Source organism: Empidonax traillii, unplaced genomic scaffold (assembly GCF_003031625.1).
Source record: "Empidonax traillii isolate 1590-97213 ecotype Southwest subspecies unplaced genomic scaffold, ASM303162v1 scaffold715:size483424, whole genome shotgun sequence".
Lineage (NCBI taxonomy): Eukaryota > Metazoa > Chordata > Aves > Passeriformes > Tyrannidae > Empidonax > Empidonax traillii.
The window spans coordinates 198214-215838 of record NW_020955908.1 but is presented as its reverse complement, the minus strand read 5'-3'; the positions used below and the strand labels follow the sequence as shown (position 1 = coordinate 215838).

General features: G+C 41.6%; 1 protein-coding gene across 1 annotated transcript in view; it reads right to left on the bottom strand.

Annotated features, from left to right (window-relative positions):
* Positions 1–2071: 2071 nt before the first annotated feature.
* MOSMO (modulator of smoothened) overlaps positions 2072–17625 on the bottom strand; it is a 42735-nt gene continuing 27181 nt past the window's right edge. Inside the window, exons 3-4 of the mRNA XM_027900224.1 lie at positions 10238–10450; positions 2072–3838 (exon numbers count right to left, since the gene is read on the bottom strand). Of these exons, the coding sequence (XP_027756025.1) occupies positions 3654–3838; positions 10238–10450 (398 nt within the window). The 3' untranslated portion in view covers positions 2072–3653. The remainder of the gene's footprint in view (positions 3839–10237; positions 10451–17625) is intronic.

Sequence of the window (17625 nt, the reverse complement as noted above, 5' to 3'; positions counted from 1 at the left end):
ATTTGTTCGGAAATCATTAATTGAAAAAATGCTCTAAACCAATTAGAAAACAACCCTCAGTAAAGGCCGGGGGCGCAGGCGGCCGGTCCGGCCTTGAGCGGGAGCGACGCGCGCCCAGGCAGGACAGCCCGCCTGCAGACACCATTTCCTTCATTATGTTCATCCTTCACAAAGGTTTTAAAGGACAGCTTCCATTTTCCTGTGTGTGTGTGTGTCGGGGCGAACAGTAACCTACAGTCGTGTTCTGGAGTGGTTCGACAACGGCTCAGAAACACAGGGATGGCAGGAGAGCCCGAACCTGGCGGTGCCACCTCGGCCAGGAGACAGGGTGGTGGGGCTCTACCAGTGTCTACGGGACACTGGCATCGCTCTCCAGCAAGAGCAACAACAGAAAACCACGTTAAATGGTCAGCCTGATGTGCCCAGGAAGGCACACCCTCCCCAGGTCCAAGGCAAACAGCTTCCAGGCAATTATTTCAGCTGAGCTCAACGATGATGTTTATACAGACAAATTAACTAGTTTCCCTTCTGAAAGTATTTCAAGTTTCCAATCTTAACATATTGTTAGCCAAAGAAATGACAAGTGTGCACGAATTACATTATGATGGCACATCAAACCTCTGGGGGAATGTTGAAGCAAAAGACTAAACGAGATTCTCTAGTGACGTATGAAATGAGCTGTCCTTCAAGAAGTAAAAAATAATGGCTGGCAGAATCAGAAAAGTTTATGTAAACACTCAACACAAATACGGGATTACCTTTGGAGAAGATTCCTATGGAAACATTTGCTTTTCATGAACTGAAAAAGTCTACAGATGTTTAGGCATGTTCAATACGAACTTCCTGTAGTTCAAAACAAAACCTTGTGCAAATAAAACCTATAAATAGTCTTCAGCAGATTTTACAGTGATGCTCTTAGGTATGAAAAGAATGCACACAACTTTAAAAAAAAAGTAACGGACATAAGTTTGACAAATGATTGCACCATAAAACAGTGTTTTATATACAGTTTACAAGATTTGATTTTCTGCTATAAATTAATACTGTACTATATAGTACTTAGTGACCTTATTAAAAGCAACTGTTGACAGCTGTCTCTTAGATTACTGGGTTGGGCTTTTTTTAAATGCAAATGGCTGCATCTATTTCTGGACTTAAAATGCTCAAATATTTAATAAATCTATTTGTTAAATCTCTGTTATCATTTAATAATTCATAGCAATAGCATTGGCAGATCAGATAAATTTCCAGTCAGCCAACCACAGTCTGGATATACTCCAAGATAAGTGTTTCTTTTTTTATTTTTATTACATGATGATCCATTTAATCAAAGCCTAAATCCATATGACGTTACTATAACTGAAATAAGTAAGTTGGGGGGAGCAGGGAAGGGGAAGAAATCTTAGCAGCTGAGAAACCCTCCCCACCCCCCACCTGTGTTCCAGTTACAAAAATCTAGAACTATTTACAAGTGTGACATTTCTGAAAAAAATAACAGCCTTTTTTTTATTTTAACATAATTTATAATCTAAGTTTTAGTGAATACTTTAGCTTAGGACACAGTAGTGATAACACCAAAATTTTGACACATATCAAGCAGCTGAACCCTGCCTTTTATCTCCACCAACATCACTAGGGACCTCAGACTTAAATTAGGAACCAAATCATATTTAAACCACTACTTCAAAGTAGGTGCCTGGCTGTATTTACAGATTAGTATACTTTAGAAAAATTTAGTTATCCATAAACACTCCATTCTACCTGTGAACGAGCTGACTGGAAAAGAAAAAATTGCTTATGAACCATTCCAGTGACAAGTTTGTTCAAAAATTTCAAAAGAAAAAAAGACTTAAATCAGCAAATAATCTTTTTGTATTAAAATACACCGGGAGGGGGAGAGGGAAGAGGTGAGAAGGACAGGGACCCACGAGGGTCTGAATGGCACACAGTTTAAAATAATTGTGCAAATTGTGTTCTTTTCAAACACTTCAGCTTATCTCATCAGTGATTCATTTGGGAACTGCTGATTATATTTCAATAACCACCTCATTTAGGCCAGTGTCTGTTCAGAAATGCAGTTCCCCTGGTAACCGCAATGGAACAGCCCTCGGAACACACCGTTGGTTTTGTTTTCATCATGAACCTCAGGTGAACCATGGATTAGATGGAAAACTAACACTGAGAGTGCAGGCAGCTTCCCTGCAACACCAAACTACTGTCTGCAAGGTCAGACCAAGTCGTGAATTAAGACGTCTGTGGGCTCAATGGTTTATCCATGTGCTGAAAAATAAAACTACTTCTAGTGAGGAATATTTACTCCAAATTTGGTTGGTCATTAAATCGACATTTAAAATAACAACTTTAGTAAACAAGGCATATACTTTTCAATAATTATATTGCTCATTTTTTTTGGCAAAGATGAATTAATACTCGAGTGAAAATAAGTTCATCCATCTTTGCAGTGGAACAGTGTTTGCATTACTTTAAACATTGCATTTTACATGTGCTAGAGAAATGCTTACCTATGGTAAAATGCTGTGCTTGAACATGTATGAATGCTAATGTCACAATGCAGTAGAAAAAGAGATTTTCTGTACAACAGTTGCTAATAATTTAAATAGTGTCAGTTTCCCAAAATTAGGATTTTAACTTTACGGCATGACATGATCTCACCTTCTACCCTCATATACAAATAAATTACCATAAAAAGAATTTTAGCTTAACTTAAAATTGCACCTAGAAAGGCATGGGACCGTTTGTACCTATTACAAAAAACTGTTAAAATCAAGGGCTGCTACAAAGAATGAGGTAAACTGAAGACTCTCAGCTATGTGGCCTTCAGAGAAATGGCTTTTTTCTATTGAGTTCTAGTTTTGCACACCACAGTGTTTTGCTAGCAAAGCGTTCTGAGTTCTTTTCCAGGAACCATTTGTGTGTATATACATATATATATATATATACATATGTGTATATACACACACACACATACACACACACTGTATACTGCATCAGCAAAATATATATATATATTTATATATATATTTATATAAATATAAGGAAGAGATCCCCCTTTAGAACGTTCCTTAGTGTTTCCTAGAGCTCATGGGGGAGGAGGGGATGTATGTCTTCTTGCTGTTACATACATTTAGAGAACATGTTTTGATCTATTGGCTTCTTGGTGCAGTGATGCGAGATTGATCCACGGTGGTGCCAAAGGCTTTGCTCAACAGAAGGAAGATGTAAAACGCTAATCTCCTAAACAGCGAGGCCAGCCTCACTTGAATTCCTCTGCAACCCTCTGGTCTACCACAAAGTTCATAAATACTTTGACTTCCAAATGGTTAGACGTTAAAAACAGGAACAGTCCAGTAACACGGGGCATTTCTGCTTCTCAGTGTAAAGCATTCTTCACCAGTTCCTATCACAGTGCAGACCTGACTGCATTAGAGTATGCTCAGGAGATTAGTCCACGGTGGCTGTATTTGGTTATGGGAAAGGCTCTCCTTTTTTTCATCCAAAGTGCATAGTGAGAACAAGTCAAAGCATTCCTCTTTTCAGTCAGTGTTTGATAGTCTGATTTAGGCATCCTCCTGAGAATGCAATTCTGATGTCTTGCTCTTTTCCAAAACAAAGTCCTGCAGTTCAGACATTCATCAGCCAGGTAAACAAACTTTGCCAGCAAATAGAAGTCCCACTATTGTAAAGAAAATTGATAAGACAAACAGTACATATGAAGACCCAACCACTGTGTTATTGGGTAATTTATATGGTTGACCTCCAACTTCATTGATGTAAAATCCTATTGGAAATATTAGGGCTGCCATACAGAATAGAATCACTGCAAAGAAAAAAGAAAAATAAAACCAGTCACTGCTGTGTTAAAGTGAAAATATTTACCCATTCATAGAGCACCCAGAAAAGCAAGCAAAGTATTCTGAGCAAACTCAAGAGCTGAGATATACCGGGACATAAATTGCTTGAAATGAGTAGGCTTTATCTTGCTTTTAACCGGTAACAGTCATCACTAATCACTGGCTCCTGTGCAAGTCAGCAGTGCCACAGCTGCCTTTGTCTCCAAAAGCAGGCAAAATAAATTCAGGAGCTGACCTGTCCCCTTTGACAGGTGAGAACAACGTTTCTAGTCTTTACAAATGAGAAATGATGGGCTGGAGCAGCCTCAGTATTTTTTAATGTAACTTCACTACTGCTCTTCCCAACTAAATACATCTGCACCAGTTTATCCAGCTACAGTGTTACATGCCCCCTCTAAAAGCACTTTTTAATGGACTCCTTGTTTATTCAAGATGAAGAGTTTACCACATCTTTGATATCTCAGTGCTTATGATTTCCACAGCACAGGTCTCAGCTCTGAGGAAAAAACACTCATGTTCCAGAAGGCCCTAGCTGTGGACATAGTGAATCTGAATTCAAAGACTGCCCAACCACGATCCTCATCAGAACCTCGGCTGCTCCTTCATTTCCAGAACACCTAACGCAGCTTTCACAACACCTCGAGCCAAAGGCAGCCGAGCACCAGGACCAGCCTTTCCTTGGGCTGACAGTAGCGAGCAGGAAAAACCAGACGTTCCACTGGAGGGGGCTCGTGTCTCGCTCACAGTGCGCTCACACCGGAGGGTTTTTCTTCCGAGGGGAAGAGATGGAGCTCGAAAAGCGAACATCTGGTAACTGCACAGTTACCGCCTCCTTAGGATTTTGAAACAGAGCCAAGGACCCAGCAAGCAGCCGTTAAACATTAATCTAGAAGGCTTTAATCTACGTGATTACTGTCCATGTAATTCCACACTGCACAACCCAACCCTTGAAGAATGTTTCCCTGTCTTCAATTGTATCTTAACTAACAGCTGGTCCACCTGAGGAAAGCATGTTGAGCAGAGCTGTGTAAAGACAGAAGACCTCTGTATTTGAGTGGTCCAGAAACCAGTGGTTGATGTGTGATTAGTAATAGGACATACAAATGGTACCAGTTTGAATGATATCCCAAGGATTAAGCACATTATCATAACTCAGCACCCTTCCTGTTACATCCAGTTTGTCCACGACAAGTTATTTACAAAACTCGCCTAACATTTTAATAGTAACGCACTTATAGCAAACAGCTTTTGGATTCTGAAAACAACCTGCACTTTCAAGATTAAATCCCCTTTTTTATATTCAAGAACCACGCAGCTGGAAACATTCTGATGGCCTCTCAGATATGGTTGAAGAATCCTGCTCCACTCAGCTGTTCTTGAGGTGTGTTGTACCCACACACACCAGTGCTCCCAGTCTGAGAGCTGGGAGTGTGCCCAGGGTCTCCTTGTGCTCCTGCCCGAGGCCAGAAGGGTGCAGACACCTCAACTTTCCCTCAGTTCACAGCAAGAGCGAAAATAAACTCTGCCCGTGCAGGCAGGGTGCAGAATGCTGATGTGCACATGCATCTCAAACATTTACTACAGAGGGAACCAGCCACCTTTTCTCTTCCACTGTGCTCATGTTCTGCTGGGAGGGTGTCCAAGCAATTTTCTTAGCAGGGACCGAATTTTTAGTCTACTGAAATAGCAAATCAAAAGTGGATCCATCAAAGTCTCTGGCAGATTAGGGAGCCTGGCAAAGGAATTAAGGCAAAGTTTTGAGAAGTCATTAAGAAGGGACTTCATGATAAATTTATTTAAAAAAAAAAAAAAGAGGAAGAAACTAAGGAGAAAATCCAATATATGAAAAGCTCATTTATTCTTTTAGAAAGAGATTTTTAAGGCAGAGGATAGGAATTTCTTATACAAGCTGTAGTCCAAAAGTAGCTCTCCGTATCTGGTATTATCAACTCAGTGAATTTCTAGCAACCCATAAAGAACTTCTCCCTTAAGAGTACTTGCTTTTGATTTCAAGTTCTTCCTTGTGTAGGAAAATTTGCAGAAAAGCCACTTAATGACTACAATTTCTGGTAACAAAAATAATTAGGTAATAAAACACAATAATGTCTAGTTTGCATCTGAATGGTGGCTGTCAAAAACCCCCAGTGGTTCTTGTGATTCTTTAGCTCGTAATTGTTTTGAGCATCTAATGACAACTTCAAAAAATCCAGTCTTAAAAAAAATGGTCTAGTCTTTGGAGGGCTCACTGTAATATCTGCTCATCTCTTCAGAGACACATAACACAGAAAGCAGCACCTGGCACAAATCTTTAATAACTCATGAAGCACTTTGTTCACTGGGGAGCACCAGTGACAGACGTTCACAGAATAGCTACTGTTAGTTAAGGATGTGATTATCCTGCCCTATTTTTACTTGCATTCCAAAAAGCAAGCCCATTATGCTCATGAACTTTTAAATCTTCAGGAAAAAAACCCCACCAAAACCAAACCAGACTCTCTGGTAACTGCTGGGAAAAAGGTAGAAATATCATTTTTCTGTCTATCATCTCTGCGGAGGACAAACGAAAGAAGCAAGAGGAATACAAGAAATGGCGCGCGATATATGACAAATACTAAAAGGACTCTTACCTAATAACACAGATGTTTGCAGGCAGTTTAGGCCTGATTCGTAGATGAATGGAGTGTTCTGTAATCGTTTGACTGATGTTTATAGTGTTTACTGTTAATGCATGCTTTTTGGTGTTTGTACCCCAGTTATATTTGTTATATTATTTTTCGACATGTATGAACATGTTAGTCCCCTCATGAATTTTCTCCTCCCTGATTGGTCAAGGTTTCCCTCTCCCTCATTGGCCAGGATTTGCCACATTGTGGGCGGTCCTGCCGTTTCCCTCCTTCCATGTTATTGGCTCCTAGTTAATTTATGCATGTTGCTGAATCCCCATTGGTTGTTTAGTCCCATGCTCCTCCCAGTTTCCAGATCCTTCCACCCCGAACCCTATATAAGGGTTAGCTCTCCCCTCACAGTTGGAGACAGTGCTCTTGATTCTGTATCCTCACATGTCCCTGCGTTAATAAACACCTACGACAGAGCAAGAACCCCTCGTGCTGTCGTCACCTCTCCTTTCACCAGGCTGCAGCACATCTCCTCCCTTGATACATCTCAGAGAAGCCCCTCATTCAGTGTAGCAGACACAGAATTAATTCTCTTTCTAGTTGTAGCAGATGGCAACAGACCTGAATCTGTAAGATGTAAACAGATCTTGAGGGAGCTCTGTGAATTCCTGCAGTAGCCAAGATTGTTATAATATACATAAAACCACCTAGGAAGCCTCCACAGGGAATAAGCTCTGGGCATTGTTTCTAATTATGGAGCTTAACAGTACCTGTCTGAAGGACCATGAACATTTCATTTGAGATTTTCATACCTTCACCACACTCCCTCTTTTACAGTGTAAGACTGTACCATCAGGGACAGTTTTGACAGTGTCTATGCCCAGCATGACAAAGCCTAACACATCAGCAGCAATACTGTTATTCCCGAAGGACTAATCCACAGAAAGTGAAGGAAGAGCTTCACATTTGCCTTTACAAGACTTCTGTCACTCATGCAGTAGGACCTGAAGGACAGCAGTATCTCTCCTCTCCACAAAGATGGTTTGCAGAGAGGTCAGACAAATTTTTGAGCAGAAAACCCACCCATGGGTGGGGAATGAGGCAAAGGCTGTGCCTGTTATTCCCCTCTCAGGTGGATCCCTCCAGAGCTGTCTACACCAAAGAGAACTGGCAGATCCAACTTTTGTCTTTCACCTGTCTCCTACCTAAACAAGGCAGACAAGACCACTCTCAGATAAATCTGAAGTCATCCAAGATGACAAGATTACAAGCAAAAATTGCATGAGAAATACAAGTTAGCATTTATATATACATTCCAGCATGAACTGGGCCAGTGACCTCTTACCAGGCTTTCCTTGCTGCTGTCAGAGTTGCACAGAAAGGGCTGAGTAAGAGGATTCCTCTGCCCTCAGATATTTACTCCAGACCCCCTTGCATTTGAAACAGTGGAGCTGCCAGTCCCAGAGCTTCCCTTGGAAGTCCCAGCAGACTTCCTGCTGCCTGCCTAGGATGGCACATCCTGCATTGTGTTCAGAAAGTTCTGGGAGAAGAATATCTGCCAGATGCCTGCACAAGGCTGTTAAGTCCTGAAATTGCTCGCAGACGAGATGAAATACAAATATGAAGTTTTCCCTCCCCCCCTTCTAATGAGTTACACGTGTTTTCATCCAAACAGCACTGGCACCTCACAGGAAGAACCTGCTCATGGTATTCCAGGTTGATTCCAGGTGGCTCCATGTTTCCTAACACTGATCTACGAATAGGTTACTAATTTGTGTTGCATCCAGTGAACCACACAAGTAAGTCACTCTCATCAGCTTTCTGAAAAACACAGAACCCTCCCCTCCATTCATTATTGTTTTGCAAAATTGATTTTTCTTACAAGTGAGTTAAGCAATAAGATTTCCCATCATCATTGTTAACAGGAATGCAAACGTCACAGAGTTCTGTGTTTTGGAGATGAATACCAAAGACAGTGAATTTTAGAATTTCACCAACGCAGCCATCATATCTTAATAGAATTATGATTAATTCTGACTTGCAGAAGAATAAATTAGAATGCTTCATTCTTAAACATCTCATAACAAAAGACAAGCGCTGAAATAAAAGAATGTCCTTCTATATTGAAACATCTAATAATGGACCTGTTGCAAGCTTAAAGGAAAAAAACTCCAAAACTCAAGACAAAAACCAGCCTAAGGGTACCAGACTTTTTGGCTGAACTAATCATCACAGTTGTAGAAAACTAAAGCTGCAGGGAGGTGACAATTTGAGATATTTAAGAAAAACATTAATACATAGTACTTCAAAACCCCTTTCTTGCCCTACAGCTTTGACTTCAGCCAACTGTAAGCATCTTAATCATTTTGAGTTTAACTCCCCCCTCCCATTTATTAGATATACATGAAATATGTATAGATAAACAAGTGCACTGGAAAAGCTGGGGTGGAATATTCAGGAATACTGACAGCTGCTATTTCAGTCATTCACCGGAAAATAAATAAAACTCAATCACAACAGATACAGCATTTCAATAGCTCCATTGTCTGCAGGAGCTGCACTATTAATTTGATATGCTGTGAAGCAAAGTTGTCAGAAGGATGGCTTTGATTGTACAAGTGCCTCAGTGAAGTACCTTTGGTGAAGCTGAGCACTTTTTAATATTATTCCCTTCCCCCAAACAAGGTTAAATCTTCCTCCTATTAGATATCATTAGATGTCACAGAGTTCCATTAAACCTTATTTATGCCCCTGTAAACCACGAACTTGCATTTTCTAGTTAGTGTTCACACTACCTTTAGTGGCATGTCATAATTCAAGTCAATTTAAAAGCCCTCAGGTTTTGAGTTTTTTCATGCTGTCCTCCCCACCATTAAGGCACCATTTCACAGTTGGGCTAAGCCTGCAACACACATCAAGAAAAGGAAGCTGGAAAGTTATTCCCCTTGCTTGTTATAAGTGTTTTGTTTTTGCACTGAAGTAGCCACAGGCTATGTTTGCTTGTGTGGAAACCGAGAGGGCTGAGCTGAGAGGAGTTCCACTGGTGCTCGTGCAGAGCAGAACCAAGGCAGGCAGAAGAGCAGAGATCCTCCTCCCTCTGGCTGAAACACAGCTGCAGGTCACTCCTGGAAGCAGAAGTCTCAGTGCTGTGAAGCACAGCAGATGCTCTGCAGTGGGCAATCCTCCTGCATTGCCAATTAGGATGCAGATACTCTGAATAAAAGCAGCCACAGGGAGCACGAGGCAGGACTGAACTGGCATCAACCCCGAGCCAGGTGATCACGAGACACCTGAAGCAGGGATGGGTTGTCTCAGATGGACCAACTGGCTCCGCTGCCTTGGGGAGGGGATTTTCTGTCAGTCCATGCAGGTAGGAATAAGTCCTAGTTATATGGGAGTGGGGCAGTATGAAACACCACAGACACTCAAACCAGGACTGACCTCTTCTATCCCTGCTCGTTCTCTTTGGTCAATTAATGGCACTGCCCAAGGAAGGTCAAGGCGTCAGGGCCTTCCCTTCTCTCACCTTGGGCCCACAGACTATTATTCCCTCTCAATTACAGTCACTTAAGACACCAGCCCTTTTATTTTGGAAGACTTATTTGTCCCTCAGCTGTGGTATTTAAAAGAGAAGGAACATTTTGTACAGCAGGAGCCCTGAGCACTGCTGCTTAACCACACTACCGTGTTATTCCAGACTCCACCAGTTTATCCTGCATACAGGTCAACTGTGCAGTTGAGGTCACTTACTTCCAGTGAAAGCTATCCAGCGGGCATATTTAGTAGCTTCTCTTCGCCAGTGGGAAGCCACCAGCAAACCACAAGTGACAGTTAGTGAAATGATTCCCATTATGATGAAAAATAACGTAGTGACCCACTCGGGAGGCAGCCGTGGAGGAATACAGGTCCTGTCACGTCCATGGATGGTTTGACACTGTCGCACAAGGCCAACTGTGAGAGCACCTGAAAATACACAGCAGAGAGGCAAATAAACTTTCAAAATCCTCTCTGAGGGGCGCTCAACTGCAAACCAAAGCTCAGGATTGCCCCAAAATAAGGGATTCTTTCCTTGATGAACCTTAACAAGCCTTTCAAACACAGGGTGGGGGGGCATGCTTTGAACATCGATCTTCAGGTTCTGCCATCACGCACTCGCACAAGCTGAAGTGAGATGGCTGCAAGCTGTATCTGGCTCCTGAGTGGCAATCAAAGTCTAATCAAAGGATAAAGCACTCCTGATAAAGCCTGCCAGTATCAGCTAACGTGGTAGCTGAGCTGTATAGAGGATCACTCCCTCCTCTGTGCAAGATGAAGTACTTTGATAATCTAACAAAAGGAGCTGAAGCCCCCCTAAAGCGCCTTTAATTGTCTAATACCTTTTCCCCCTCATCTGTAAATACAGCTTTAATCCTCTAAGTCTTGCAGCAGAATCTGCATTTGATTTATATATGATTTTAAAAACATTTAAAAACCCCACTTCTTGACAATAACTCCCTCTATGCAAGAGTGGTCAATCCTTCTGACAGCTAACAAGAATAACTGCACACATACACTGGGATATCTACACAAAAGATCTATCAGAAAGATCCTAGAAAAATGGTAAGACTGGTACAGGAACCCTAAAGTTTTACACAAAATGATGTATTTTCTGTTAAATAATATTTTTAAAAATCTGCTTTGAAATCTAATTCAGTGGTTTTGAGACTCATAAAGAAGCTTTTAGTAAGCTTTAATGATGAAGTTATATTCATTTGGAAAATTGTAATCCCAATTTAACATGCAAGATTGAGACCCTTTTCTTCCAGTGTCTCTTAAACAGTAAGTTCTGTTTTACTTAGCTTTGTTCCTTCATCTGAACTGTTTTCCTAAATAATCACAATTATCCTTTATCTAAATTGAGGGAAAAAAGCAACAGGGGATAGCATTAGAGTCAAAAACTTTCTCCACAAATTACTTCAAGTAAATATTGTTTTAGTTGACCTGTTTCAAATAAAAAGAGGACAACTCAGAAACAATTACAGTAAGACTTGGAAGCTTAGGTTTAGCATGTCCTTTGGAGGGGGAAACATCTGTCATACTTTTCAGCTTCTTTTTGGGGAAAAAAAAAAGAAGCATGAAACAAAGAATTAAGCCAATAGTCAAAAGGGTAACCAGTCCTACTGCACCTCCTGGAACCCTGGAGCCAACTTGTACAGATCCTGTGTGCTCAGCAATGAGCACCACCAGAATCAGCTTCTGAGCTCAGAATCCTTGGGTTAGGAGGCAGCATATCATGATTTATTAGCTGTGCTTCACATACATACACTCCCAGGGCATGGGAAGAACCAAAAGTAAAACTGTTACTGAAGCAGTTCTGCTGAAGCATTCCTGGAACCCTTTTTAGACTACAACATTCAGACCTATTCAAATACATCCTTTTAATTACACAACTGAAAGATTCAGAGCTGAATTTCCAGCTAACAGTTGCACGGCTACAAACCCCAATAAAACTGGCATTTTCCATTGCAGATATCCAGCAATCACACCAGAGCTGTGCCCCAGGAGCACACAAACCTGAGCCACAATCACAAGCAATCCTGCCCAGCTCACACACCTGCACAGTGCAGTTTGACACAAACTGCTTCTCAGTTGGCTTTTCCCAGCCTGCAATGTTTCCACTGGCCATCAGCTGCAGGGACACAGGGGAGATGTGCCTGTGTCCTTAAAAAAGCTCCCTGAACACACACACACACTGTAGGACCTCCTACAAAACACTAAGCAGTCTCCTGGAGTTTGGGGACAAAGAGGCTTATTCAGTGCAGTATCACAGAACAGGAGATCGATCCCAATCGCTCTGCAAGACTAGGATTTATCAACAATTTTACTACACTGACAGCAGAAGTCATTTTTTTTTCCAAACTGCATTTCTAATCAAAGTATGACTTCATAAAAATGACATCACACACTCAGTAGATGTTCTCTGAATTCAAAGACCTCTCCTAACTTCAGTGGCAATAATTTAGTGCATTTTTAACTTTGGCAAAAGCAACAGTGGTAAGAGCCACTGTGCTGGACTTGCTTCCATTTTGTGTGTTAACTGAAACTAAAGAACAGCTGCTATAGAAGACCATGTATTAGCAAGGGACAACTACTTCATCTATCAGAAGAATTTACAATTTATATTGAAGACATTTTTCAATTAACATGAGCACCTTTAACATGTCAGGTTCAGAGAGAACCAAAGCTCAGCCCAGTACTGCCAGATCTAGAGGAAACACAAGAAAACTCCATCTTGAGTTATTATTTTTCATCGCAATTCTTTTTTTACTGTCAACATCTACTTCTCCAAAGGGTCATTTTCTTAAAAAAAAACCCCAAACCAAGAAATCCACAACTGAAAATCAAAAAAAGGAGGACAAAAATCTCTGAATTGTGAGTACCAGAGTAGCATTCCTTTTTAATACAAGGATAGTTGCAAGAAAGTATTGAGAGCATGGTTTCCTAAACACCACTTCTGGTGCCCAAGTGTATTGTTTCACTCTGGCTTTTTCTTTTTCTTTTCTTCCCCCCCCCCCCCTTTTTTTTTTTTTTTTTTACATAGTTTTAAATTTTCAGCAATTAAATTTCAGAATCTGCCATTTTGGAGGAAATATAGTGAACTTTATGGTTAAAACTTTTGTTAGCACATACTAGTATTTTTTCTTAATTCTGTTCCATGCATTACAAAGGAGATGTACTCCATAGTGAAGGCTTTGAACTCTAGGGAGGCAAATGGAGGGCAAGAGGTCTGGGAACCATTTCTGAAGGTTTCACAAAGGTAACTGGAAAAACAGCCTCATTCAAAGCTCATAAATTTTGTTCTAATTTAAGGTGAGTGTACAGAAATACCTCACTTGTGTACATACACTGGGCACAAGGAAATGAAACCTCAGGGCTTTCTCCCGTAGTGACAAATCTCCTGTTGAATGCAGACTTCAAAAGAAGTCTCTGGTGAGGAAAAAGCATATTTATTTGCCATGAAATTCAGAAGGAGAGTGTGTTTATATGGTATTTGATTGTGTTGGTCCCGTTCTAAAGCAATCAAGCAAACAGTTGCCAGGCAGCTTCCAACAAACTAACTTGTCACAGAAAGTCTTGTTTAACCTTATGTAGTCTCACTGAAGGAGGGACACAGATACTAAACTAGACAGTCCTTCTGCCTGTAGTTAGAGAATAGCCCAAGAGTCCATCTCAAACCAGTCACCAAGTTCCACTCTGATCCACTAGTAAAAGAGGTTTTTAAGTCATTCTCTCAGAACAACTTCAGCGTAATGGCCGTAAATCTAAGCACCTAACACAGGTATGACAAACAGCACGGCTAATGCCAGTAGATGAGCAGCTAAAGATGGATCCAGCCCTAAAAGATGTGCAGTGGAGTGAGCACATCTGCCCTTCCTCCACCTCCCCATTCCCACATGTCAGGAGCCACAATGACGGAGGTGCAGGAACTGCTCCCCTGCTCTTGTTTGCCTCTCTCCTCAGAGCTTCCAAGACTGGCATTATTCTGGTTAGCAGAGGCAGTGCAAGAGGTGATTAGGATATATATGCTAATTACTAAAAATGAGATTCAACCTTTATCAAATCAGAGAATGCCGCCCTGAGCAAATGTTAGTGAAGTGGTCCTTAGTCTCTTCCAGTAAATCTATTCCCTGAAGTGCCAAAGCATTTCAAACCCATTAAACAACCTTGCAGCAGTGACAGTCTCCAGTTAATACCAGAGAAAGATTTTGTGATCACCCAACTCCTCCAGACTGACACTAATGCTCATCTTCTGACACTGCATGTTTTTACTGGAATCAGTAATAAAAAGACTCTTTAACAAATACACCAACCCTGGGGAGTGTCACCTATTTAACAATTTTCACTAAACCGTGGAAGGAAAGGCACCAAACCAAGGCAAGACAAGCCCTGCTTCTCCCCCCAGGTGCAATGAGCAGCTGTCAGGGAGCAGACCCCCAAATCCCACTCCAGCCCCGCGGTGTGTGCCATCCCTCTGCCGTTTCCCTGGTAACCACAGAGCCACCAAGGAGGAATCACACGCTACAGAGAGAAACAAAGATTGCTGCAGCCCTTCGACTCCCCCTCCTCTCCATCACTCCTGAATTATTAAAAGTGGCACAGCGATGCCACGGCTGGAAAGCAGCAGCACAACCACGGCCATTCGGGTGTTCGCTGTTCATCTGCTCCTTGGCTGCCAGAACATGTGGGGATCGAGCGTGCCAGATGGACACAGGAGAGGTGCCACTGCCAAGAGGAGCTTGCCACAGCATGACAAACAACTAATATGGTAAAAGCACAACGCAGTGAACGAGGTGGGGCTCAAACATTAGAAGGGCACAGAGCTCAGCAGTTATGCTCTACCACGAACATCCTCAGAACTGCTCTTGCTCAGCTTGGTTACTGCTCCTCCTCTGTCCTCCCCTACTGTCCCCACTTGAGAACATCTTTATTTTTTCCTATTAGAGAAAATGCTATTCCTTGGGTTTAACTGCATCTGCAACCTCTGATATTCCGTGACAACAACTTCCTCTCTTTTACCTTCCATACATCAACCACATCCTCAGCAAAATGCTTAACACTAACATAAAATAAATATTACAGGCCAGTATGCCTAGTGAGGAGGTTAAAGCATCCAACCACTCCCAGACAGCCCACCTGCTCTCCCCTGCTTGCTGCCCTGATGAGAGGGGGTGACTCTGCCAGAAACACCAGTTGTGAGTGCCAGACAATTTCTGTTCAAACGAGATGCTTTTCCACAGTGTCCTGTGGATTTGTTAAACCATCTTTGTTAAGTGAAGAGCACAGTTTAGAGGGCTCCTAATGAGGTGCTGGGGACATAAATCTCAGTGCCACCAGCGTGGCAAGGACACTGGTAAGTTCTGTGTTTTAGTAACGAGCACAGAATATGGAGCTGAGTTATTTGGGCACACTAAAACATTCATTGCTGCTGGTTAGGTAACAGTCACATGCCAGGGAATGACATATGGAAAATAAGGGCAGCTCAGTAAAGCCATTCCCTGGAACTGTCCTTGTGCCTAAGACCAGGGCAGGACTTAAGTCGTTTTTGGAAAATTTCTATCAAACTACCTATCTTCAGCCGCCTTGTCCCTTCAGCACGTCTGCTGCTCCCTGCCTGCAACTAAGCCCCTCTGACAGGAGGCTGCTCTCAAAGTGAGCAAAGCACAGCTGAGGAATTCCTGAGAGGAACAAACAACACAGAATAGTAAGAGTAGTTCCAACACACCTGCCCGGAATAACAAACAAGGAGAAGGTATTTCCAAGAAGAAAATTTTCCAAGTCATCAAAGGAATTTGGCAGTTGAAGATGGGATGTTTCCCATTCTTACAGATGGAATTTATTTTCCTGCAATGGGCACTTGAAGTGATGTTGCTACACAAAGGGGGAAGAGAGAATGACTTAATTAGGTTTATTTATATGTATTTTGTTCTGGATAAAAATTATATTAATTCTATATCCTAGGTAGTGGTTTCTTGGAAACAGGGTGCTCTCCCTTCTGCCTTTCAGGAGATCCAGGGAACCGATCTTTCCCTACCACAGCCTCGGAGGTAACTTCATACAGTTAATTCTACTTATTCCAGTGCAAAACTCCATCAGAAATCAGGCCCTGTACCCTCTCGTATGAGGAGATTAGTCATGCCCAGAGCAAGCAATGCAGAAGGTTAGTGGAAAAGCACCACCTCTGGTGTGAAGGGGAAGAAGATAACAGCATCCTGCTGGTTTGCAAAACTGAGGAGGAAAAAGGCATTAGCAAGGTTGGGGAGGACAGTTTGGTTCTGCAAGGCATGGTCCACGCTGTGATAGTCACTCATGGTCTCTCTACGTCACACCCCACAGGACGGTGGCCACAGGCACAGCTCCCAGAATTGGTTTGTATCTACAACTGCTCCCAATTAAGAGCCTTGTAAAAGGAAATTTTCAACCGCTGACCCATTAAAGCAATTTTAACAGAGCCTCAAACAACGTTGTATCAGAGCATTTTTTTAAGTAGCTCATACACGTAATTAACTGCAGCTAAGTAACTATAGGCAAGTTGAACACCTTTTCCTCCACATCTGTGCTTAGGTCATTGTTGCAGGACGATTCAATACCTGAATTCAATAGCAATAAAAGGTATACAAAAGGATCAAAATATAAGATAAGATGAACTGCCAGTTTCTAATCAGGTATGAGAATACCATATCTGTTACTGCTCTTACATTAATAATTACTTCTTTTGTGAGGGATGGGGGTAGTTTGAGTAGATGCTCTTTTAGCACTTATGCCACTAAAACAACTTGGAGGTTACAATGCAAGTACAGAATTCAGGATGTGGCATAATGGGTCGCTTCTTTCCCTGTGGATGTTCCACTACGTAGTTCAGTCAGTGAGATTCATAAGAAACCAAGTTCAGACTCACAAAAATAAGATTTATGAACCCTAAAGGAAGGCTGAAAAGAGTAACAGAGGATCAACTGCAAAAGCACAGAACATTAAAGAGTTCAAAACAAAGGGATTATGAATTATCTTTCCTGCCCTTTGTAAGCCAAATCTTATGTTTTTGGCATTCACTCCAATTTGTCTCTCAAATCACCTACTAGGTATTGTAACCCTGGGAAAAAGGTTTTGGAGTTCCTCACTTTGAAGCAGCCCAGATGCAAGATCAATACAAACACTCACTGGATGTTTACTGGCATGAAAGACACACCTAAAAATATTTCTGTAATGTTAAAAGGTCAGTTTTCACTAAAGACCTAGATTTACTTGCAAAGTCTCTGCTGTATCCAGAGGGCCCCTTTCAAGAGCAATTCAAGACAATGTTTTAAGATTATGTTACATAAGCTGCTGTTTCTCTTCTACTCCGTTTATCCATACCAACTTTGAAATGCACCATCCTTCCTGTTCTAGAGATGTAAAGGGTGTTTCTCTGTTTCAGGAACTAAGTATTCTTAAAAATACTCATATAGGTGAGGTAACATCCCCAGCTTCAAATCCAGCCATGAGGAACCTACCAATTTACTGACATTTAACAATCTAATTTCCAGAGAATTTAACCTAACAGGTACCACCTTTCATCCCTCTTGAGAAAGCTTCCTGGCTTTTAAAGAGAAGAATTCAAAGTT